The sequence below is a fragment of the Anabas testudineus genome, chromosome 16 (assembly GCF_900324465.2).
Source record: "Anabas testudineus chromosome 16, fAnaTes1.2, whole genome shotgun sequence".
In the NCBI taxonomy this organism is placed as follows: domain Eukaryota; kingdom Metazoa; phylum Chordata; class Actinopteri; order Anabantiformes; family Anabantidae; genus Anabas; species Anabas testudineus.
In genome coordinates this window covers 13,001,111-13,025,664 of record NC_046625.1, presented here as the reverse complement: position 1 = coordinate 13,025,664, position 24,554 = coordinate 13,001,111, and the positions used below count along the sequence as shown (strand labels likewise).

Sequence of the window (24,554 nt, the reverse complement as noted above, 5' to 3'; positions counted from 1 at the left end):
TCTTAGTTTCGTCAGTCCACAAAACATTTTAACCGACTGTGGAGTGACAGCGTGCTCTTTGGCAAACTTCAGGCGTGCAGAAATGTTCTTTTTAGTAAGAAGCAGCTCTTTCGTGGTGTCCTGCCATAGACACCCTGCTTGTTCAGTGTTTTACCTTCTGTAGACTCATGAACACAGATGTTAACCAGTTCCAATGATGCCTTCAAATCTTTGGCTGTCTCTCAGGGTTGCTTTTTTACGTCATTAATACTGTAAGTGTTTGTTGTGCTCGTGGAATTATTTTGACTAGCCACCCACTTCTTGTTAGAGTATCCATGGTCCCAAAGTGTCTCCCTTTGTTGATTGTTTGCCTAACTGTAGACTGGTGAAGTCTTTGACATCACTTTGTAACTACTTTGTACATAAATCCAGCTTTATGTAAATCATTCATAACCAATTCTTGATTGTAGAGCCTCAGAAAGTTCCTTTTGACGAGATTCAAGATTCAAAAAACTTTATTAATCCTAGAGGGAAATTGTTTTGGTTGTTATGGTTAACATGGGCACATTCTTTTTGTGCGGAAGCAAACTCAAGAAGTTTGGTTGTTTTCTCTCAGTCAAATTCACTCTAGTCCACACCTCCAAGCTATTTTTTAACAAGACTCCAAAACTCAAATATGACAAAGAAAGAATTCTTCTGAATTTTAGCTAGATAGAGATGTAGACATATTGAAGACATAAAAGTACATAACATGCTTAAAAAGGCAAGAAAACACAACACATTTATATTTTTCCACACATTTTAGTAGTTGGACACCAACCTAAATTAATTCCATGTATGAAGAAAATGTTTCATTTTTCAGTGAAAGGAAAATACTTTTGCTTTTTGACAACTGATCAATCATCTAAGTCATCTCTAAGTCATCAATCGAAGCAATCAGAAGCATCAATTGTTTTACTTGCATTCAGATAAAGAAACAACTTCATGCATGTCTTTCGTCCTCATCCACTGTCCATCAAAGACACAGAGAGAGGGCAAACACTAGCTATGCATAGGCACCTCAAACCACAGCTCTAAACCATCATAGACCCTGTGTAAATATACAATAAACAATGCTTTGTAGACTTCAAATAAATGTTGGTTTGAGCAAAAATAAACATAGAGTCCTTCCAAATTTTCCTTCCTGCTAGAAGACGGCTGTTTAAAGTCTGTGGCTGTGGAGATTACACACCTGTCCACTACAACAAGAGACTAGCATAGTCTCACAGCAGTGGTAAACCACCAAGAGTTCTGGTTCACATGGTATCCACTCTTAGATGTTCAACTCATATGTCACAATGTGCCACTTAGAAAAATTATATTTTGTTATGAGCTGACCATAAAATGTATTTAATTTTCTGATTAGAGTTTCTTTTCCTGGCAGAATAAAAGGGGACAGTGCAACATTATTTACAGCATCAATGAGGCTATAAAAAGCCACAGTTGCCCATTAGAAAACACTTTTATGTCCTGCTCAGGCTGCACACACTCACCGTTCTACCTCTGTCCTGTAAACACACCAAGAAAAAAAAAAAAAACTCTCTTCTTGGATGAAAATGTAGACAGTTCTCTTCTTTTTGGACGGGTGAGGAGCAGCGCTGAGGGGCCTTAAAACTGGAACCAGATGGCTTCTTAATATGTGCATGCCTTTGCATGAGTGTGTGCATGTGAACATGAGCATGTGAGTGGACTTTCTACAAATTGATGTTAGTTGTCTACATCCTTGTACAGTATGTCTGCAAAATTAGGCATAACCCTGCCAAAATATCAAAAATTGTGTGTTTAAGTTGAGAGGACACTAGGGTAACATGATGGTGAAACCTTGTTCTGCATAAGTATTATCCTAAGTTATGTATATATATATATATATAGTGAGCCAAAGTGTGAGGGGAGTGATACCATCACACCTTCTACAGATCTAGTTTTGCTATCAGCTGTGAATCAAATATCAAGACCGACTCTGCTTATTTCTCTCTTTGGCACAGTGCTGTTTAAGTTGGCCTCCTGGGGTGACTCCAAGTACATGATCCAATTTTGGGGTGTGTAGGGGGGAAGTCAAAGAGATGAGAGACCAGGCCATTTGATCTTCCTCTGTGTCTCATGGGTGCCACGTGATACGTATGTTTTTAATCATTCCCTGCTTGCTTGGCACTCTCTGACACACAGAAACATGACTAGATATTTAATCTGAATGCTTCAGTGTGCCTCCCAAGTGTGGTGCAACTCTCTTTAGATACTCTGACAATTACAGATGATAGATGAGATTTTAAATAATTTCCCAAAATTAATTTCACCTGATGCAGACACCAGACTGTATAACGTTACAATGGATATAATTAACTCTCCTGGCTCTTGTCAAAATAATAGCAGGCCTTTCAAGTTGTTTTTTTTAACAGACAGGTTAACTACTAGAATTTTTATGTGTGCTCACAGAAGTGCATATGGCTTAGTATAATGTGTAGAAAAGCCACTGCGTTTGGGAGGTGATCTTGCCCTAAGTCAATGTGCTGCCACACGCATATAAACACATATGTGATAATACTTTTTTTTTTAAATCAACAAAGTCAGAAAATAACACACTTAACAGTGTATATTTCCATGCAACTACCTATGTTGTTAGCTGCCAAGAACTCATCTTCCTACATGGTTTGCACAGTGATAATCAACAAGAATTTACTGCTTGTCGTCCTCCATTTGAACAACCACAGAGTTTCCAGTTGTCAACCTAAAGATCAAAACTACAAATTTGACAAAATTATAGCACGAAAGAGACACACAAGTCAACAGCGGTCACAATGAATCATGCCTTGAGCCCGACTTATAAGAGGTTGTAAAAGACAAGGCAGATAATCCACTAAGAATGTGTCACCTCTGATTAAAGCTGTCACTCCTTTGCCGGGATCAGTGTGCTGACAGATGAACCTGCTCTTAAAGGGGAATGCCAACACAGTTTTCCAAAGCATGACTTTATCATTTGTAAAAAAAAAAAAAAAATACTACTTAAAGCAAAAACACGTTTTTACCACCCACTGATCTGTTAAGTGTGACTGCCGTACAGTTGGCTCAGATATGCCTTAGCTGCAGCTCACTCTATAGTCAAACTCTCCATACCATCACATTACTGCAACTCACGCAGCCTTAGAAACAAAATGGCACAGAAAATGAGCTAAAAATGAGCACAAGGCTGCTTTAATCAGGCTCTCAATACCACATCTAGTCCATCAACAACAATGAGGGCCCAAATATATAAACAGGCTATGGCCAATGCTAACATGCCGAGGGGGGCCAGCTGAGTTTATTTTCTAAATCCCAGGCCGTTATGCTGGTCAAACACACGTAAACAAACAGTCACCACTACTGATAAAAACATCCATTCAAAAGTTTTTGTTTTGGTTTTCTTTTTCCTCCATGAAAGGACTAATATGTACAACATCTAATACGTTATACCACGCATACAGACAAAAGTGCAAAAGGCTTTACAGCGTCCCCATACAGTGGCACATACTGTATCTGTTGTGCAATTTCCAATTCATATATTTCTGAAAGCACTGATTTTAGCCTTTGAGAAAATACTGGAAGCCACTCTCTGCAAATGTGTCACCTGTAGACCCTAAATATTTATGTTAGTCATTATGGCTTCATTTGTGCTATAGTTTAGTGGGTATTTAGCAGATGAAGCTAACGAGGCTTCACTCTGCACAGAACACCTGAACTAACTCACCGTGTGATTACAACAAATCAGCACCCCAGACATGAGTTGGTAGAAAGAGTTGAAAGGTCTGCACTGTACAGTGTTGCTTCTCATTTCCTCATGCACACACACACACACACACACACACACACACTCACACACAGATGACAGCAAGGCTCTGGTTTGACCCACCAGGAGCAGTACATTGCCCAAAGACACTTTGACATGCAGACTGGAGGAGCCAGGAATCAAACCGCCGACCCTAGAATAGTTGGACAGCCACTACACCTCCTGAGATACAAATGAACAATTAGCTCTTTGGGTGAGCACATTCCTTTCTCCACTCACTGTGTTGCATGGATTTCCAGCCCTGTCCATGCAGAGCCATATGTCTGAGAGAGCTAATGACTATGATTAGGGAAGCCTGGATTAAGTCTTGCTGTGGCACACTGGCACACAAACACACACATACAGACAAACCAAAAGCTAGCCCTGTTGTGTATATATGGAGAAAACCAAAAACCAGATAACCTAAACAAAGTGATGCAATACTTCATTAGAACCTGAAATACATGTAATAGATTTCCCACAAAACTGCACTAAATGATAGTGATTGTGTGCATGATTGTAACCAACTCATTACTCATGTTCGCAGAGGGACAAACAAAATGTCCTAACAAAATGGATGTGCTAATTTAGCACCCTCTCTTAAGCAAGTTTACAATTAAAATGTGAGACTTTACACTTTTACACTAAACAAAAGCATAAAAAACACAATGAGAACAGTTTGAGCTTAATGCATTTAAACAAAAGGCACAATTCTAAAAGAGCTCCAGATTTTCAGAAAATCACAGTATTAAAGATACTTTGGTGCATGCGTACATTTTGTACTTGCTTTTCTCCACAGGCAATTTATTGCATCAGTCTGCAGCTTTTTTCATTGCATAACAACTATCATATAATAATATGGCAAAAAGGGGGCATTTTTGTCCTTATGAACTAAAACTGACAGGAGGAAAATAGTCAGTGCCTTAATACGGAGCAAATACACCCCACAAAGAAAACCACGCCATTTGTCTTTGAAAGACTAACAAATTATCTCCTGTGTGGAGCAGGAAAATCACCAAGTAATTCTGTACTCATGGGGCTACAAGGTAAGCCCTCTTGTCAGATGAAATTAGGCTCAAATGTCTGGACAGGTTACAGTAACAGTGACCACCTCAGCTAGAGGAAATAAATCCACAAGCCACGCAGGCAGTTAGCAGGAAGACTAGGGCAACAGGTGGCTGTCAACTTAGAGAGAAAGAGGGTCATCATCCACTTAGAGAAGAGCGGCAAGTCTGTCTGCTGCTCCCCAGGCTCCACTAAGCTAAGCCAAGCCAAGCACCAGCAGGAGGACAAAATAAGGTAAAGCCAGTTCAGAATAGTGTATGAGCAATGTTCAGCCAAATATTGAAAAGTATAACTGTTAACTCAGACAAAGAGTGGAACTTTTTTTTTTGGCTATTCTGTGTTATAAAATCAAGGAGCACCACCCAACAGCATTATTACGAACATGAAATTTAACAATGTTTGAAAAACCTGCATATATAATATATGATAGGCTAACTGTATCAATTGCACACAGTAATTATAGTATCACAAGCATCAAAGAGAAATCCTCTTTGCAATCAACATGTGCAAACTAGGCCTGATCAGGTTCAAACAGCAGCCACCTTTCTCAGATCACAGTGACTTTATCCAAATGAAAAATGCCAGGGACCTTTATTCACTTCTATAACATTGGAGAAAAATAAACAATTTTTCAAATCTGACAACTTACACTCTTATTGCTTTTGCAGATCTTGAGCTTATTTTTACACTTGAAGTCTGTAGAGGAGGTAACATATGTCTTTGTGTGTCAATGTATACGCCGCCACATTCTGCTACTGACAACCACAGTGCTTTGCTAGAATACCCTGTAAGCCTCTGGAAAATTACTTTACAAGGGCTTGTGTTCATTTCATAAATTATACATGCATTAAACTAAGTAGCAGCAGGTTAACACCTATCAACTGTGTCTTTTTAGAAAGACACAGGAAAATTATGCATAAAACACGAAACCTATAGCAGTCAGCACCTTCAGTTTAATCAAGTACATTGTATCTGTGTGTCTACGTGCCACATGCATGTGTGTTTGCATATGTTTTCACTCAGCTCTCTGAGCTAGTTCCCTCACATTACTCAAAGACACCAGGAGGCCCAATAAAACAAAGTGACAGAACACAGTAACTCCAAAAACATAAAACGTTTTCAGTCTGTTCTATTTTCAGAGCCCTGTTGAAATGCTGGTAATTCTCACTCAAATTAAGATTCTTGGCTATTCCTCATGGCTGCCACTGTGCAAGTTCAACAATGACTTCAATAAAATAATCCACTGGTAATGGAGGTAATTAAAGCTCATACCTCACTGGTGATATATACTGAGGAAGACACATAATGTGAGATGTACAACTGCTTTCAAATGGACAGCTCAACTCAACTATTATAGTGCGATTTTATTACTTACCAATGCAGGCATGGACTCTGACTGATAGCTGCGTTCGAAGAATAATGCTGTGTTTCTTGCCCCTCCTGTGAAAAAAGAAATCAAATAAGAAAGAAATAATAAGAAAAAGAGAAATGTTATATGGACATAAGGATCATTAGGGTTACTTCAATTCATCGTGTGTGTGTGTGTGTGTGTGTGTGTGTATGTGTGAAAAAGACGATGCTGTGTATGTGCATAGGGGTAGTGCACACGGCTATATTAAGATATAGTAACAGTATCTTCTGATTCTAAGGAGCCATCAATATGCTAGAGGCAAACAAGTGCTGACAAGAAAATGTGGCTAAATGGCTACTGCGCAAAAGTACAAAATGATCTTCAAGCTAAATTCCTTTTCAACAAATTGTACCATTCAGTCTTATCCAAACTCATCAATGTCGACCGTTTGAACACTACGGGGAACAGGTCAGAGAACAGATTAGGAGAAAGGTCTCCATATGTGAAAATGAAGGATGGGAGCAACTCTGAGGTCAACTCCACCCCCTGTGTTAATGGAGATATGCCAAGACCCTATCACCATCCTGTCAACTGCTCACAATGTGTGAATGGAAATCCAAAACAAAGATGACAACAATGCACCCCAATTCTATTGATTTGTCAGGGGGAATTTGAAAGCAGTGTAGTCTGTAGTCACACAAAGAATATTTTCCTACTCAGAATCCCCCTCTTTCATTGTGAATGCACTTTATTGTAAAAGTTGCCTTTTCAAGAAGAGCGACTTTTCTTAATGTCAATAAATCCCAGAAACACTAAAATCAATACTTTGTTAGTCCGTCTCTTAGTACTTTCTGATTTTTCTACCTTATCTGTAGCACTTGGCAGCCCCTAGCAGTCCCAAGCTGAATCATTACTACAGAAAATGTAAATCTTTAAACAGAAAAAAGTCACTGAATTTGTGTTTTGAAGTTTGGTGGCGGGGACGCTACCTTTTTGCTTAGATTTGGATCACAGATTGTGCCTTTAACTTCCTGACTAGGTAAAGAAGCATACAAACAAACTCAGCAGACACAACTGTAGACAAGAGCACAGCAGGTAGAGTTGTGCAACATCCCCCTCCCTCCTAATGCAGCTCTCTGACAAATGGGCTTTTATGCCGTCTGTGCAGAAGCTGCCTGATTGTTCAGACTGGTGCAGTGCCAACAGCAGAATGTCACTCTTAGTGACAATCAGGCAGGAATGGGTCTGACAGGGAAAGAAAAGGCCTATCAGCAAGAGAGGCAGATCCTACAGCTGCCTCACCCGGACATAAGAACATTACTGCAGTACTCCTTTATACATTCAGACAGACAGACATCGTTCCTGCCCCGACCAGTCACAGGGGGACTGTGCTGACATGCAAGTCTGTATATGCTCACTGTTTATCAAATATAATATCCAGCAACAAGCAGAGGCGACACAGGCGCAACATCTGTCAACATGGACCTTCACTGGTGAGATGAGACGGCAAACAGGAACTTAATCCTCTGTGATGCTGTCGAGGCAAATGGGTAACTAGAGCCATTTTGTCACGAATGTCTGCTTTCTCTCTGCTTCACTGCAACTGTATCCCTGTGCTTAACCAAGACCTGAGGCAACACAGGCCAACATGCTCATTATCAAATTAAACAAACGTGCACTGAATATAAGTGAGGTTTTCAGACCCCACTCACCAATTAAACATGAAAATTGGGCACTCCCACAGACAGTCCTGCAGGCCTCCGAAGGGTGGAGCCCAAAGTTACCGAAATAATCACAACTATAAAGAATGTCAGCCAAATAACAAATTGGCAGCATGTTGGAATATAATACCTACTGAATTCCTTGGTTCTCTTTTGGTCTTATGTTCTTCAGTGCCAGAATGTTCCGGTTTCTTCCAGTGGTGGTACTGTATAATTAACTTAAGCCACACTACTATTAAATCTGATTCATCATGTTAAACATTGTGCTTCTGTAACAACTCTGTAGCTACCATTTGAATAATCTCATGAAATGAACGATTTTGACCATTACCTAAAACAATTACTTCTTGTTTGTGTTTTACTTCAAAATTAGATGCTTTATAAAAGAGTAAATGAAAACATATGGTCTTTTTTTTTCAGTCTGCACATGAACAGAAGGAGTGAACAATAAAGCTTTTCTCAATAGCTTGAACCTGATCATCACTGTAACTATCAAATTTTACCTACAAGAACAACTGTACCTGCCAACTGCAAATTATTTTCTTCTCCATTCTCCTGTCACCGCTCTGTTGTACAGCACCCTCATAAAACTATGCCTTAATCCTAATACCCAGAGCAGCAGCAACTGAACCAGTGGATGCCTGCCAGCTCCATGCTCTCTGCCTTTATCTAAGGAGGCATTACTGGTCCTGTTTATAAAATCACACAAAATGTGTACCCACAGAAAAATGGACACAGTTATTTGGAATACAGTAAAGCCAGCACTTCCCCTCGAAGACCAATTAATGCCAGACCAGAAGGCCCCACAGATGTGACTGACTCAGCACTCATTGGTGAACATTTCTGACTCCAGCATCAGAATGAGCGCAGGGACCCCCAGTGCCTTAGTAAACCAGGTGGGGTAAAGAGGCTAAAGAATGAGGCTGAGACCAGGTTCATTTCTCTCAGAGGGGCTGCTTTACTAACCGACACACACACACACACACACACACACCGAACAGTCACCAAGCTGTTCTATTCTGTTAATAATACTCTTAAACTGCTCTGCAAACACAGAAGGGACAACTGTGTTTTATTTCCTTGCTTGAAGTTTAAGCTTTGGTTCTTTTCAAATGTGCTTTTTCTTCTCAAATGAAAATCTTGTGTGCTGCTGTCTATGATACAATGTCCAAGTGGGTCAGAAAAAAACGAAAATAATGAAAGCGGAGCTGCCCTAAGAGAGATGAAAGGATATGATGAGAAACTCTGAATAGTTGAGGCCTACAGAGCATGAACAGTTGGCTTTTAATGTGCTTTACTTCTAACTTGTTGTCAAACACATCAAGAACACTCAATAAAGCCAAAAATGGCTTATTCAGCACAAAACTGTTGGCTTTTAGATGTGAATTATAAATAGCAAGGCAGTAAAATGCTAAAAAGTGTCTTCTGTGCTATGTGTTAGCTACACAGTTAACATGCTGAATCAATTATGCAGTCAATAACAGCACTTCTTGTTATCTTCTAAAGACAGGCCAGGGAATATGCCCTTGAAGGCTTACTTTACTAATCATCTGCCAATCAATGTCACATATTTGAGCAAAAACAACATCACGCCCAACACATAATTCCACACATGAATTCAATACAAGATTTTTCCTATTCCATCAGACCCAAGTTCACTTGAAACTCGAAAACAGGCTCCAGCTCGTCAATCCATGTAATCCAGAAAAATATTCAACAGGTATAAGAGTCTGTAAGCACATGTCAGCCCCCCCCCCCCCATGCTCCATCTCAGCTCAGGGCTACAAATGCAGAAAACTGAGTGCATCGGGTCAATCGATCTATCATAACTAGAAACCTGAATGGCACACTTACTACAGTACCAAAAGCTGTGCGGATATGTCTGAGCACATGTCTGGGCTGTATGGTCAGCGTATAACTTGAAGTGAGACTGTATCAGAGATGGGACAGGGGATTTATGAGTCATAATCTCATATAGCTAAGCTTCATAACACTGCGTGGAAGTGATTATGGTCCTTAAGCTCCCGTGACATGGATATCTCCTGGCTCTCCAGCGATCTGTCAGAGGATCACACTTTAATCTGATTCTAAAGACACTAGGTATGACACAGGTGCTGCAAGAATGTAACCTGTCATTATTATCAATTACAGACAGATTCAATGGCCAATAATTAGTAGAGTTCAGAAACTCCGGCAGCTCTGCACTATTCTCTTTCCAAAATGTATGTGGCTGGGCTTAAAACACAAATAATGAAATCACCATTTTGAAGCTTGTTAACTGGCATGGGTGTTACTTTGACATAAACTTGTAAAATTCTGTAAAAAAAAGGGTGAAAAAACGAAAAGTCTTTTCTGTAGGTTCAATGTTTTTGATTTAAAGACTGTTGTTGACAGATCTTATGCAGTAAAAACAAAAACACATGGAACAAGTAAAGGTGAAATGCCTCATCAGACCTTTTATGAGCTCAATAATCAACAAATCAACAACACTGAGCAGTGGGGGATGTAATACTGGGCACATCAGCACAATAAAAAAACAGTGAGCAGAACTGCCCTATTTTTACAAAATAATTGGCTAACCACCTTCACCCCCAACCTCCTCAGACAACACTGTGTGGGTTTAATGACACACATCCATACCAGCCTGTGCCAGCTGGCACAACACAGGCGCTGGCAGACTCGCTCTTCAACAAGAGAAGTGGACCACTTTAACCTCACAGCTCTCAATAGCGTCCCATAAGCTCCTAACCATTTCAGATGGAACTGGGAAAAGACAGCACTCACAAGGTCCAATAGAAACACCGAGCCAGAGAGCAGCTTATGAATTCCAAGTTAGACAAATAAATCCATACATGTTTGTGGTCAAGCCGACCAGGAACTCTCATGCCAACCTTTGGTTTGTGATCATCTAAAAAGGGCAGTACATGAATGATATATCAACATACTCCACAGTACATGAAAAAACATATGGAGTTAATGAAGTAACTGGCCAAAAAAAGTGTATGAAACTGAAATGAAACTAATAGAATTTTAAACCTTTCTCTTCCTCATCCAGGTCTAGGAGTAATGTCAAGGCAAAGCCTCATTTAACCACAACAAATTGGTTAAATTATAAGCTGAACGCTGTGTTGCTCGTGGATGTACAACTATAGTTTGGCCTCTTCTAATGAGAGCAGTGAGGTAACAGTGAGACGTGTCTACATCTCATAAGGGGTTTAGGTGACATCACCGTTGCCACTTGGCCAGGTTTAGGCCTTTTAAGGGACGCAAATGGACAAAAGCCATGAGACATTTAGTCTGGGACAAGAAGGTGCTAAAACCACAATAGATCAAATAGATATTTTAATAACATGAATGTGTATATTATATAATTTCGCAACAGCTTTTACTAAGCTGTACACAACTAAGATTATCCTTTTGACATCTAATGACTGATTCAGAGAAACTAGTGAAAGCAGCCGTTCAACAGACATAACCACCTCCTAAGAACAGCGTTTGGGCAGGAGAGCTCAATCATCTAAGGCCCGGAAAAGGGATTATTTTACTAATTCAACCTGGAACAAAATGGGTATCATTATGATTCAAATCGCTGTAATACAACCAAATTAGGCAAAGTAATACAAAAAGCAGGATATTATGAGGTGTCCCTGGCCAAGGATTTAAATACTGTGTCCCGTCTCTTTTATCTTGCCTGAATCTTTATGTCTCTCTCAAAAAACAGTAATCACATCGTCCTGATTATGTCTGACTGTTAACGCACAGATGTATTTGAGGTATTTTTAAAAGACAGAATGTCACAAACTTTCAAATCACTCCAGAAATCCAAATTTATTTCAATAACGCAGAATGTTTTTCAATTCAGCATGTTGCATGGATGCAGTTGTTTACATCTGAAGATTGGTGATAGTGAAAGCAAACAGAGAGGCAGAGACAGAAATGATCGTTATCTTACCCTCCTTCTTCCTGGAATCCCTCCAGTTCATCTCTTTGCTCTGCCAGTGTAGACTCCAAGTCCAGGTAGCTTCCATTATGGGACAGCTGAAGGGCACAGTCATCAGGCTAAACAGACACAAGATACAAAAAAATCGATGATTAGTTTCCCTAACATCAAATGATAAACCCTTAACATGTTAAAGGAATGCTTAACTATATGATCCCGGGACACTCCTACTTCTGTCAAACAGAAGAATGACTGTCTCTGTTCCCAGCATAATATACAGCAAATTCAACTACAAGCAAAGTACAGTAACTGCTACGAGATAAGAGTAAAAATGTAGATGCTGTAGATGTACTGTGTACAAAACTTGACAATTTATAGGTCAACGCCTGGAGTACAGTGTATATTAGGTTTATGTCTAGTCTGTAGTAGACCATAAAAAGTTCTTTAATCAGCTCCTGTCAGCGCTCTACAATCACAAGCTGTGCAAGGTTGGAGAGAAGTCGTGCAGATTTGGAGCAGCTCTGCAGTCTGGTGCCTCTTATCTCTCTGCTCTCCCTTTGCTGATAAACTATCATCACACAAGATGATTTTGCAGAGGAGGCATGATTTGTCTGGTCTTGAATGGTTTGTCATCAGCTGACTGTGGTCAAGGAAAGGAAGAATGAGAGTGTCTGTTCACTTGTCTGGTTGACCTCCAAATTGGGGATATTAACCTATTTATATTCTGAGTCTGTCGGCCCTGCAGGACGGCGGCTCCAACAGTGAAGCAGGAAAACAAATACCATTACAGGAGGGCAAATATATGACTCTAGACGCAAGAGCTGCATTACTCTGCTCCATCAATAGTCACTGTGTCTAAAGTAACAACTTAGTGTACTGTACAGCCCACAAATATACTAAACTCAGTACTTTTGTACTGCCTGGAAAGGCTTTGTGAGAACACTACAATACACATGAGTTACTATTTACATATAATTAATAAGCTGTCTGTAAGATTTATCTGTCTTCGCATTTAAACATACATATAAATATACACATATGACAGTAACTTAACTGAATGTGAAGGGAAAAGGCTGGGAAAGGCAGACATTATAGGTCTGCTGGCTTTGATCTCTTCATACACTTTATTTGTGTTCCTGCATTACAGAACTTGAGTACTGTGTCACATTTGAGAACTGAGACAAAACATGTGGTTTGTTAGGATAACTTTCACTCTCTCTCTCTCTCTCGAACTCTCACTGAGTCTGAGCTTTCTTTTTTGCTCACCATGCAAGGTAAACTAAAAGATCACTGGTATATTAATTGTTGTACATATATAATTGCATAACGTAAGACAAAACGAAAAAACGAAAAAACGAAAAAAAAAAAACATAAAAAAAAAACCCACTTGATTTTCCAATTCTCATTTCGAAAACCAAAATAAAAAAACGGATTACGATTTTTTTTCCGATTTCCCATTTTGTGCTCAAATCAAAAATGGAAAAAACAGATAACAAGCACTCATATTCCATTTTCATTTTTTCATTGGGAATTAGTGACACGTTGTGCAAGAAAGTGACGCCAGAAACTAGAAAATTGCCATCCGCGGGACCGCACACAACCTGTTAAAGATGTATCTCACTGGTTTGTCTGCGACTACAGCTGCTTATTTCGGTATCAGTCATAAAGTGCAAATGCTGTACATTAAATATATCCCTGTGGTAACAGCGATTGTATGTCTTTGGAAAATTTGATTGTTTGAGGAAATTTTAACTAAATAACCATAGTAACAGTCAGAGGAACCCGATGTCATGTAAAATGCTTAAAGTAGCCCTCGATCATAACAGTGTTGTGTCTGAATATAACGTTGTTGCTTCTATGAGCGAAATATACTTACAAGCATCTGCAGAAGATATTTTGCAAGTATAAAAGCTTTCATAAACTGGGACTAAATATTGTGAGACTATGACATTTACGAACAACAACCAGATTTATGATTTTACTGTAGTTCAGTTCATTATTTTAGTATTCTTAACTCTTTGTAGCTTTTACAGTTCTTTTAAATTATACTTTAAAGACTGTTGAAGTTCGTGCATTGGATAAAAGGGCAGAAAAATGTTTGTTCTCTTTCAGTTTTACGCTCTGTATCACAACCTGAAATAGACAAAACATTGGGCTGAATTTGCAGCTGTAACCAGTAATTAGCTAACTGTGGAACGGAGAAATGCATTTCCCCAGACAAGGCTTTGACTCACAGGCCAAAGGGAAAAACAGCAGAAAAGTCAAAGTGAACTATCTGCCAAGTCTGCCATTAATCATTCCCCTTCTGTACATCCATCTGCTCATCCATATATCCACAAATCCACTCTCCAGCCAGTGTCACTTTAGGTTCTCATTATATAATTTACCTGGATTACTGATTACAGGTCTTACCATGCATACACTGCCCAGATTGATTCACATAAATTGCCCCTAATCCAGGAACAATTCTACCAGATTATCAGTAGCAGAGGCTTTCTTTGCTGTTCCCCACCCAGGACTTGAACCCACAGTGGCCCTGTGATGGCCAAGTCCAGAGAAGCAACCACAAGTCCTCTGCTCACACACTGAGGTCTGGCCTCTCCCTTCAACCACTATCCTGTGGTCCACTGACCAGGCAAGCAGTTAAGGCAGAAGGGCTAAAAATAAACAGCATGCAATTTCCAATTTAAAACTGCTATCACTGTCCAAATTTCTTTGTACTCCACAGGGGAAAAACATCTGTAATTGGACAGCATATAGTGTTTTCAACTGACACGTTTGAAACTCATAATGATCTAATAATAACACTGTCTTGTAAATAGCATTGTGCAAGTGCTAACCTTCTTTTATCCAACCTTACCTGTTTTTGTCTGTAAACTGAAGAGGATTGTAAATCACACAAGGGGAATTACAGTAAGCTGCTCTAAAAGCTTAAAGCTTATTTGAAAAAGGTGAGGATGGTGTTCGAGGTCTTTTCCTCAAGGCAACTTGTTTAAAACACAAGTAAACGCACTTGATGCACTAAAGGGAAACCACAACAGTTATCTTAAATTCCTGTCAACCACGCAGTGGATGGGTTCGTCGATGGACACTGCATTCTTCAGAAAGGAGCCCTCTGCTGACACAACCCTCCAAAATGCAGAGACCAGCAAAACCTCAACTCTGCATAACAATATGTAAAAGAATTCAAAGGAGCTCTGACAGGCATGAAGAATGAACCTGTATTTTTCAGCATTTAACATAACTTCTCATTATGGTACTCTACAATTTCTTTCAAAAAATGCAGGAAAACAACTGGCTCAAAAATTAAAATTGGTAAAGTGAGAGTCCATTTTCCCAAAATTTCCCCTCCAATGACTTCTGCTGTGCAGACTGATGCGAGGCATCAAGGCCACCAAGCCACAAACTAAAAGAACTGAAATGGAAGACAGTATATAGTAGGAACGATTATTGGTACTGTATACTGATTTGTGTTACACATTATCTGCAGATTTGAAATAGCGCTAGCAAATTCTGGACAGCATGCATAATACATCAGCTGACAAGGACAATGCATTATTCATAACAAAATGAGACAGGTACATTAGGGACTAATCATACTTTCCACTTTCAGAAGCAATTGAAAAGCTTGTTTTTAGATGAGATTCTGCAGCTGTACCTGATATGTAGTGGTATTTCTATCATAAATGGGCTATTGCAAAAGAAGTGTTTGAATTTCGATGGAAGTACTCAGAATATTTAACAGTACTTCTACAATACAGGGCATGGCATTTATGTAAAGTGGTAAAAACTGACTTTGAGGTCTCCATCACTAAGCATTCATGGTGTGTCTTCTTGTTGCTTCCCTGTATTATAATGCCAGCTGTTTACAACTCACAGTTACTCCTTACCGATGTTTGACTTTGTACAACAGCAGCCATCTGATGCACAACCCAATCCAACACACACAAACAAACAACAACCACATACACCGGTACAGCTCTCCCCTCCTGAGACTGCAGGCTGAAACTGACAGGAACAGCCCAGAGACAGCATATGCTAGCCTTTTTGACTCCCTTGACACCATGTGTTAGCAGCATGCTATTTATACCAGACTGACCTGCAACACAGAGACAGAGCTCAGAAAACAGGTTTGTTGGCGCAGGCGTTCACTGGATCACACCAGAGTGTGTTCTTCAAAATGTTATGGGTGTGAATCAGAGAAATTGTTGCTCAGATGTGGTGAGGTAGTCTTATCCACCTGTTTTTGTTTCACAAAAAGCACAAAGGCCTCACTCTCAACTTACTGCAAACCACTAATGTCCATGCAACCAAATCTAACTAACCAGGTGCTGCAGAGCCCACCACTGGTACTCCCTCTCTGTCTACAGAAGTTTGCGGTCCAGCTGGCCCACTGTTAAACTGAGACCAGTCAACTGTGCAAAGTACATCAGCTCTTTGTTTGTGTTTTTAATTCTGCCTGCTTCCCTCCTCTCTCTCAAACAGTGGAAAGCGTTCCCAACCCATCCTGCTGGTCAGGCTGAGTAGGAGGCGGAATGAGATCCAGGCTTGTGGTGATCCACAGCATCCTGAGGCTTCCATGACTTATCTTACCAACTGTACTCAAACAAGATGGAGCACCATTGATGTGACAGAAGGAAGAAAACCCTAATTTAACTTTCTATTTATGTAACTTCTCAACCAGACTTAGATAACTGCTCAATAAAGACTCAACATCAGCTGCTATGGCCCCTTTGCTTTATTTAAATTTCGAGGTCTGTAGATGAGGCCTTTGAAAATGTGTGTGGATGTATATGGTCTAATCAGAAGGCAGAAACAGGGATTTCTCAAGAGATATAGCCTGCCTCCTCCCAACAAGAAAGTAGAAAATGGTTTATATTATTTGTCAATGGTTTTCTTTAGAGAACCAGAGCAACATCATACCAAAGAGGAACGTTCTGTTATTTTGAGCTGCTTAAATTTGGCTGTCCAGTTGTGAATCTTAGGAGGGCCAACTTTTGCAACCATTACAAATGTGTACTGTTTTACCTCCTCAAGCAGTAAGGAGTAAATGAAGATTGATGCGATGTGAAAAATAAAACAATGCTGCTTTCATCTGAACAGACTGAATATGGCTCAAAAGATGTTAAAAATGCAAAATTGTGGAAAAATGTGGTATGACTTTGGTCAACATTGGATTCAGAAACTGTATTGTAATCAGATGGCTGCAAATTTAAATCCCCAGATCTAGGGTTGGGAATTACCCTTGCCCATCACTTAACAACTGACCAACTGGCCATTTGTCCCCACCTACTCTAATTGTGGTCGTCTAGTGCCAATAGCAGAAGTTTCCTACATGGCTTTTAAGACTGCCCATGATAGCATGAATGCAAAGTAGGCTCATTGAGAGAAAGTTAGATTTTTCAGATTTGTCAAGCAATTATTTGACTCAATCTGACTAAATTGTGTAATCTATTATGATTGCTTCCTTCAGCTCAACTGGCACAACACATCTCTAAATTGATTTGGAAAATCTTCCTAAGTCTAGATAAAGAATAGTAAGAAAAGCAGGTTAAACTGAAAGGGGATTAGTGTTGTGGTTGTGGTAAACATTAACAGATGCCTGCCTCCCCTCGGCCAATAATGGAGGTCTACTCCATTCACCCTAAAGCCACCAAATATTTCACAATGTCATAATACAAGGCTGTAAGGTTTGAATGCATGTCGATGCTCCATCAACATCACATATCACCAATCTGCTTCATGCCACTGGTTCAATCTATGGTCGGTTAAGTTTGTTTGGTAGCAACCCCAGAAACATAGGAAAGCTAATTATTAATTTAGCAGTTTGTAGGTTTTAACTTTTCACTGGGGCAATTTAAGGAAACAAAGACAAGAGATTAAAAAGTATACTGCATACCTTCTGTGGTGCCTTCAGCAGCCGGTGGACTCCAGCAATCTGATTTATCAAAGGAATATCTTCCCTGAAAGTGTAGAGAGGTGGTCTGGTGGGCTCGGGGAAATTGGTGCTGTTAAATGGATCAGTATCATCTAAGAACTGTACCCTGCATATGAACGTAGCCATGGTGTATCCATGCAAGGCGGTTTTAGATGATCAAAACAGTGGATGTGACACCACAGCCTGTGACAGACGCGCAGCCCCGGTCCGCAAACTACCGGCAGATCTCCTGCAGTAGCCAAATCCTGCACCCTGTGTTATCCTTGGACCTTCTCCATTCGCTTCACGCTGCGCAGATGAGTCCAAAAGTAAAGATCCAGGGTACCGCGCTGGGAGATGACGATTAGTCAGAGCGGCATGGGAGCGAGCGGGGCGCCAGTATCCAAGGGCATCGCGGGCGGTCGAGGTGCTGAGGCAGGCTGCGGACAGGACGGCTACACTTGGCGTCTGTCTGCGAAGAGCGATGCGAAGCGGCTTCTTCCTCAAGCATAAACTCAGCCAAGGGACACAGCAGCCCCAGACCTCAGCCGGCCGACACAGCTCATATTACAATCGCAATGGCGGCCTCCACTGGAGAAAGTGGAAAAAGTCAAAAAAAAAAAAAAAAAAAAAAGGATGCACTGAAGCAACGCACCATGCAGTCAAAGTCGAAACACTAACAGGAGACTGATCCCACAGGTGTGTGAGGTACACACACTATCACTGCATCCGAGTAGCCTCTAGTTATTTACAGTGTGGACTGAGCTGATGTAGTGACACATCCTTAAATAATGCATTAATAGATAATGGTTTTTATAACCATCTAATCCTGCAGAAAATAAATGTAGTGGAGTAAAAGTTACCATATAATACCATAAAATGGAAATACTCAGGTAAAGTACAAGTACCTCAACATTGTACTCAAGTACAATGCTTGATTAAATGTACTTACCACCTCTGGTGGATACAGAGATTGGGATTGATAGACAAATGCATAGAGCTATGTTAGATACATTACTGACACCCAAATAATTTTAATACAATTTACTGTAACATATTTTCTAAAACAGATGTAAACTTTTAATAAATCATTCATACTGCACTATAACACACTACAGTGTAGTTGGAAGAAAGTCAAAGGACATTTTATTAAGTTCATTAATGCATCTGTCAATAACTCTGCATCTTTGAAGCATCCATAAACAATCCGGCTAATAGATGACCGATAACAGCTTGAAGGGGATTATTATAATGAAGTGTTTATGTAGAAATACTTTCCCATTCCACATGACAAATGTGCAAACTCAGCTGATCAAAGAGAGGAGAAACTACTTAAGACTGAAAGTGAACCTCAGCAATGTCTTCACTTACTGTGTTTTTAACTCTTTTGAAATGTGAATCATTTGCACAGTTGATAAATGTTTTATAAAACAGTATAATGACTTAATGACTTACTGTGTACTGTGTTTTCAATTATTCATTAATGCTTTATACAGGGGCGACCAATGATGTTATAATTGCTGAGAAATGCAGTTTCCCTTCAACTCCTTTCCTTAAAATGAAGTACTAAGTTCATGCTATAAAATGTACTACTGTGACAGATGTGATAAAAAAAAAAAAGTATCATAAACACAATTCAACTTGATGCTGATGATAAGATGATTGAACAGGTCTGGGCCAGATTTGTTCCATATGTGCCTCATAGTGCACAAATCTAAAATGTGGAGGCTTCGTTAACTTTAATTCATGTACAGATTCAAGGACTTTTCATTTGGAAAAACATTCAATGTTCATTTTAGTTCTTCTATTCCGAAACTGACTCTTTAGTTAGTAGCAATAAAAAAGCAAATCATTCACATTTGTAATGTAGACTGTAAGTGGTATAAATAGCATAGTAATGGATAGTAATACAAAAAAAATAAGGTTTGTCTGACTAGAATTTGTGTGGAACAGAAACTGTGACTTTTGTGCACTGACCCTTCACCACTGGATAAGACATTGGTTAATTGTTACATGTATTCTTGCTCAAATGCACAGCTCCAGTTGATGCTCTATGACAAGACAGCCTAGTCAATCTATAACAAGGGTAAAGTATAACTCATCACATGAGCCACAGTTCACAATCGGGCAGAGTACTGAGTAACATGTATCACAACACTACAGTGAAGGATCATGAAGATACAACTCCCCAACCCAGGTCTGGAGGACAGGATATTGTCCCATCAGCAGCTGGATAAGCTGGAGGAGGAGGAGGCCGGAGGAAGACCAAAATGGGACAACAAAGCCCAGTACATGCTGACCTGTGTGGGGTTTTGCGTGGGACTAGGAAATGTCTGGCGCTTTCCCTATCTGTGTCAGAGTCATGGAGGAGGCAAGTGATGCTTTTATGGTTTACGGCCATTATTTTATATTTAACTATAAGTACAAGAGTACAAGAACCTTGAGTACCTGCCAAAAGTAAGCATCTGGAAATAAATTTTAGATAGTGTGTAGATATTTTTGTGTGTTACTGAATTATTTGCTGTCATTTTGTAGTTAATTTAGTCTTTTTCTATCTTTATTTGCTCCTAGGGATGATTGAGTATGTAGTAGCAGACACTACAAGTCTAAAAACACTGATACAAATCTGTAGATTTGTACTGTAAAACACATTAATAAGAATTTGAAAACACATTCAGCAGTGTGAACTCTCTGGGCTCTGAGATATTTGTTTTTACTGTCACTGAAAGAAAGACTTTGTAAAAGTGCTTTAAAGGCTTATAATAAGTTTAAAATAGATAGTACATTGTAACTGCAATGTAAATGTATTTACTATCCAACTTACTGTCTGCATGTGCATCCTGAATGATTAACATCAAGGTCATCGTTTTTCCTCTTATTTCCAAAATAATTTTTATATTTTGTTGTTCAGGATACTGTGTATTCAAATATAAAGAAACTGAGATTATTACTTGACCATGGCAAAATTTGTTTTTTTTTTCTTTTTCTAGGTGCATTTATGATACCATTTCTGATCTTGCTGGTTCTTGAAGGAATCCCATTTCTCCATCTTGAGTTTGCCATCGGTCAGCGTTTAAGAACAGGCAGCTTGGGGGTTTGGGCTTCAATTCACCCATATCTGACTGGCATTGGTAAGAAATATTTGTTTGAGTTTGCTACAACTAGTAAAGCTGCATTAAAAGAACTAAAACATTGGCAGGAATCACATCGATGTGCGTATCTCTGATGATCAGTCTCTACTACAACACCATCATTGCCTGGATTCTGTGGTACTTCTTCAACTCATTTCAAGAGCCTCTGCCATGGAGCCAATGCCCAAAAAATGCAAATGTAACAGGTACTGCTACAACTACAAAAGAATGTAAACTGATTTAGGCTTAATGACACATGTTGTGTTAATAATTTCTAACAGGATTCATCCCCGAGTGTGAGAAGAGCTCCCCTGTGGATTATTTCTGGTAAAGAAAGACCCTGAATTCAACTGCAAGCATTGAAGAGGATGGTGGGCTGCAGTGGTGGATACTGTTATGTCATGTTTGTGCGTGGTCTGTCCTCTACATCTGCATCATTCGTGGTATTGAGACCACTAGGAAGGTACAGCATGTTGCTTCCTACAATAAAAATAGAGCATTTAATCCAGCTTAACAATAATTTTGTGAATTATTTATTTTCCCTGAGGCTGTGTATGTGACATCAACTCTTCCCTATGTGGTGCTGACAATATTTCTGATCAGAGGCTTGACTCTGAAGGGTTCTTTAAATGGAGTGAAGTTTCTCTTTACACCAGATGTAAGTTGCAATTTTAAAATGATTTTAGCAACCACACTCATCTTCTAAACAAACACAATGTACCTAATTGTGTATTTTAATGCTTGGGAGTTACAGTAAGAATATTTTATGAAATTATAGTTGATAAACATCCTAATAAATATAAAGCATACATTATTTTACAAAGTGTAATTTAAATATAACCTTTTATTAAATTTACGTAGATATTTGATCAGTACCCATCTAATATACCAATTCTTCCAGTTAAAAGAGCTTGCAAAGCCATCAACATGGCTGGATGCAGGTGCTCAGGTTTTCTATTCCTTCTCTTTGGCTTTTGGTGGTCTCATCTCCTTCTCCAGCTACAACTCAGTGCAGTAAGTTTGTCGCCTGGTTTAACCCTGTGTAACTAATAGCTACATATGAATGCCCATACATGTAAAAAAAAAACAAAAACAAATGTTTTTCTATTAGTAACAACTGTGAACAGGATGCAGTGATCATCTCTATCATCAACGGTATCACGTCTGTCTATGCTGCAACTGTCATTTACACCATCATCGGCTTCAGAGCGACAAAGAAATTTGATAACTGTCTTTCTGGGTATATTGTGTCTTTTTATACATAAATGTATACATATACATCTTAGCAGCTCATACACAGATCAAGTTGTTAACCAAATGAACTTTGGTTTTTAGAAATATCTTGGGATTACTAAACGCATTTGATCTTGCTGAGGGCAATATCACTGACAGCAACTACAATCAGGCTGTTCTGGATCTTAATAAAACACACCCTGACGTGATTCAAGATTTGCATTTGGAAACCTGTGATTAAAATACTTTTCTCAGTGAGGTAAGAAATTACTAGGTCAGAGTAAGATTATGTATGCACCAGCAGCTTCAGTTTTAGAGGAAATCTTATGTGTTCAAATGATTTTTACTATAAAATTTATATTGGCCTAGGGAGTTGAAGGAACTGGTTTAGCCTTCATTGTGTTCACTGAGGCAATCACCAAGATGCCCTTCGCATCACTGTGGGCTGTACTTTTCTTCATAATGCTCTTTTGTCTTGGCCTGTCTTCAATGTTTGGTAACATTGAAGGAGTTCTAGTACCACTGCAAGACCTCAACGTCTTCCCTAAGGCATGGCCAAAAGAGGCTGTCACTGGTAACTCCATATCCATTCTGTCATTTTTCTCTAATAATGAGCTATAGTACAGTATATTCCATCAATCCTTTGCTCTTCTTCAGGTGTAACGTGTATGCTGTGCTGTCTGGTTGGTCTCATAGTTGTCCAAGGCTCAGGAAACTATTGGCTCTCACTCTTTGACATGTATGGAGCATCTATCCCTCTGCTAATAGTTGCATTCTGCGAGATGGTCTCAGTGGTATATATATATATATGGTGTAGACAGGTAATATTAAAATACAGATATGTAAATTGTTACAAATCTGTGTATATGTTTTATATTTTTACTAGTTGCCGAGTCACAATAGACTAGAGTGGTAATAGATACCAATAACACACTTACTCTATAAACAAATGCAGTTTTTCCAACATCCCACACTAAAAAACTACCAAAACAATTCCACAGTGTATTTAGAGAATGTTGTTTGCTGTTAATTTGTGTACACACTAATCCAAACTCAGTATATTATATGTCTGTCTGTCCTCCTAGGTTTAATGATGATATACAGTTCATGATTGGACACAAACCCAACTTATTCTGGCAGGTGTCCTGGAGAGTCATCAGTCCACTCATTATGTTTTTCATCTTAGTCTTTTATTTCATCACTAAAGTTTCTGATAAGCTTCTTTACAAAACATGGAATCCTGACTCGGTAAATATGTTGGGGGTTTTTTTTAATGATCACTCTAGCCCCCCATCTAAAACTAAAAATATCGTAATCTCTTTTGCAGACAAAATTCCCTACACTTGAGGAAAAGCCATACCCAGTGTGGATCTATGGCATCATCTTTATATTGGCAGGTATACCCAGCATTGCTATACCTTTCATTGCTATCAGGAAATTTATAAATACAAAGAAGAAGTCACATCTCTACAAAATCTCTGACCAAATTCACATGAGTAATGCACTCACAAAATCCTCAGCCTAATATTGTTTGGTAAAATTCACAAAGCTCCACTATCTTTATGAAGAAGCTTTAGTTAATAAATCATGATTATAACAGATGCAAATGTCTCTGCTAGATAAAAGCTAGCTTAAAGCCATAAAATGAAGTTACCCCTGTGTGTCCAGCTGGGGGCACTGTTGTGATGTTAAAACAGTGTGGCGTGTTTAAAAGGTGAATGAAATCAGCTGCATATTGTTAAATAAATCCAATTGTTACTGTATTTGCCTAGAATTTCTAAATGTGAATTACACTGCTTGTGTCATTTATAACTCTAGTTAAAAAAAATGGATGTGATTTGATAGTAATTAGTGAGAAAATGACACAGAATAGAACATTCAGTTTTGAATAGTGTTTGGGTGATTAAGTGTCATTAAGAATTATCATGCTTATTGGTGTTATATTGTTAACTGAAATAACTCTGTTGTTGTGTGCAAACAACATTGGTGTATGCAGTATAACTGCATTGTGTAAGAAATTAAAAAGACGTTTACTATCACACTTGCTTATGCTTCTTCTGTTATTATACTGTGGCACACTACACAAGGGTTTTTAGTAAACCAAGACATGTTGTTCCCACAGCATATCAGCCAACAAGAAATACAAAAGTCTCCTGATACAAACTGGGAAGAAGTGTGGACAGACAAGTCAGCTTATTTTTACACTCTAAATAACATGTTTTCCCCAGTTGAAAGTATAGAAAAGTAAGAAATAGAACAACTAGAAACAGACAACTTTTCAGGACACACCAATTTTTGGATTAGAGTTGATTTCTAATAACCTCTTACTCTGTAAATCAGTAACTCACTGGTAATTTGTATAGGTACAAAAATGGAAGA

The 24,554-nt window shown here is 39.0% G+C and overlaps 2 protein-coding genes across 4 annotated transcripts in view; one reads left to right on the top strand and one right to left on the bottom strand.

Moving 5' to 3' along the window:
• fhod3b (formin homology 2 domain containing 3b) overlaps window positions 1-18,365 on the bottom strand; it is a 73,809-nt gene extending 55,444 nt beyond the window's left edge. For 2 of the 3 annotated variants that reach the window (XM_026372922.1, XM_026372923.1), the window contains exons 1-3: window positions 17,794-18,363; window positions 11,907-12,013; window positions 6,258-6,322 (exon numbers count right to left, since the gene is read on the bottom strand). In XM_026372922.1, coding sequence (XP_026228707.1) covers window positions 6,258-6,322; window positions 11,907-12,013; window positions 17,794-17,958 — 337 coding nt within the window. In that variant the 5' untranslated portion in view covers window positions 17,959-18,363. Of the gene's footprint in view, window positions 1-6,257; window positions 6,323-11,906; window positions 12,014-17,793 lie in introns of all 3 variants that reach the window. The other variant, XM_026372924.1, reaches the window with a different exon arrangement.
• A 1,579-nt stretch (window positions 18,366-19,944) lies between these two features.
• Window positions 19,945-24,198, top strand: slc6a19b (solute carrier family 6 member 19b). The gene is given in 13 exon segments (XM_033326369.1): window positions 19,945-20,182; window positions 20,802-20,942; window positions 21,011-21,148; window positions 21,224-21,405; window positions 21,490-21,600; window positions 21,844-21,956; window positions 22,054-22,182; window positions 22,278-22,434; window positions 22,545-22,749; window positions 22,833-22,972; window positions 22,974-22,996; window positions 23,261-23,423; window positions 23,503-24,198. Coding segments are annotated over 13 exon segments (1,899 nt in total). The 5' UTR covers window positions 19,945-19,983; the 3' UTR covers window positions 23,701-24,198.
• The last annotated feature ends 356 nt before the right edge of the window (window positions 24,199-24,554 follow it).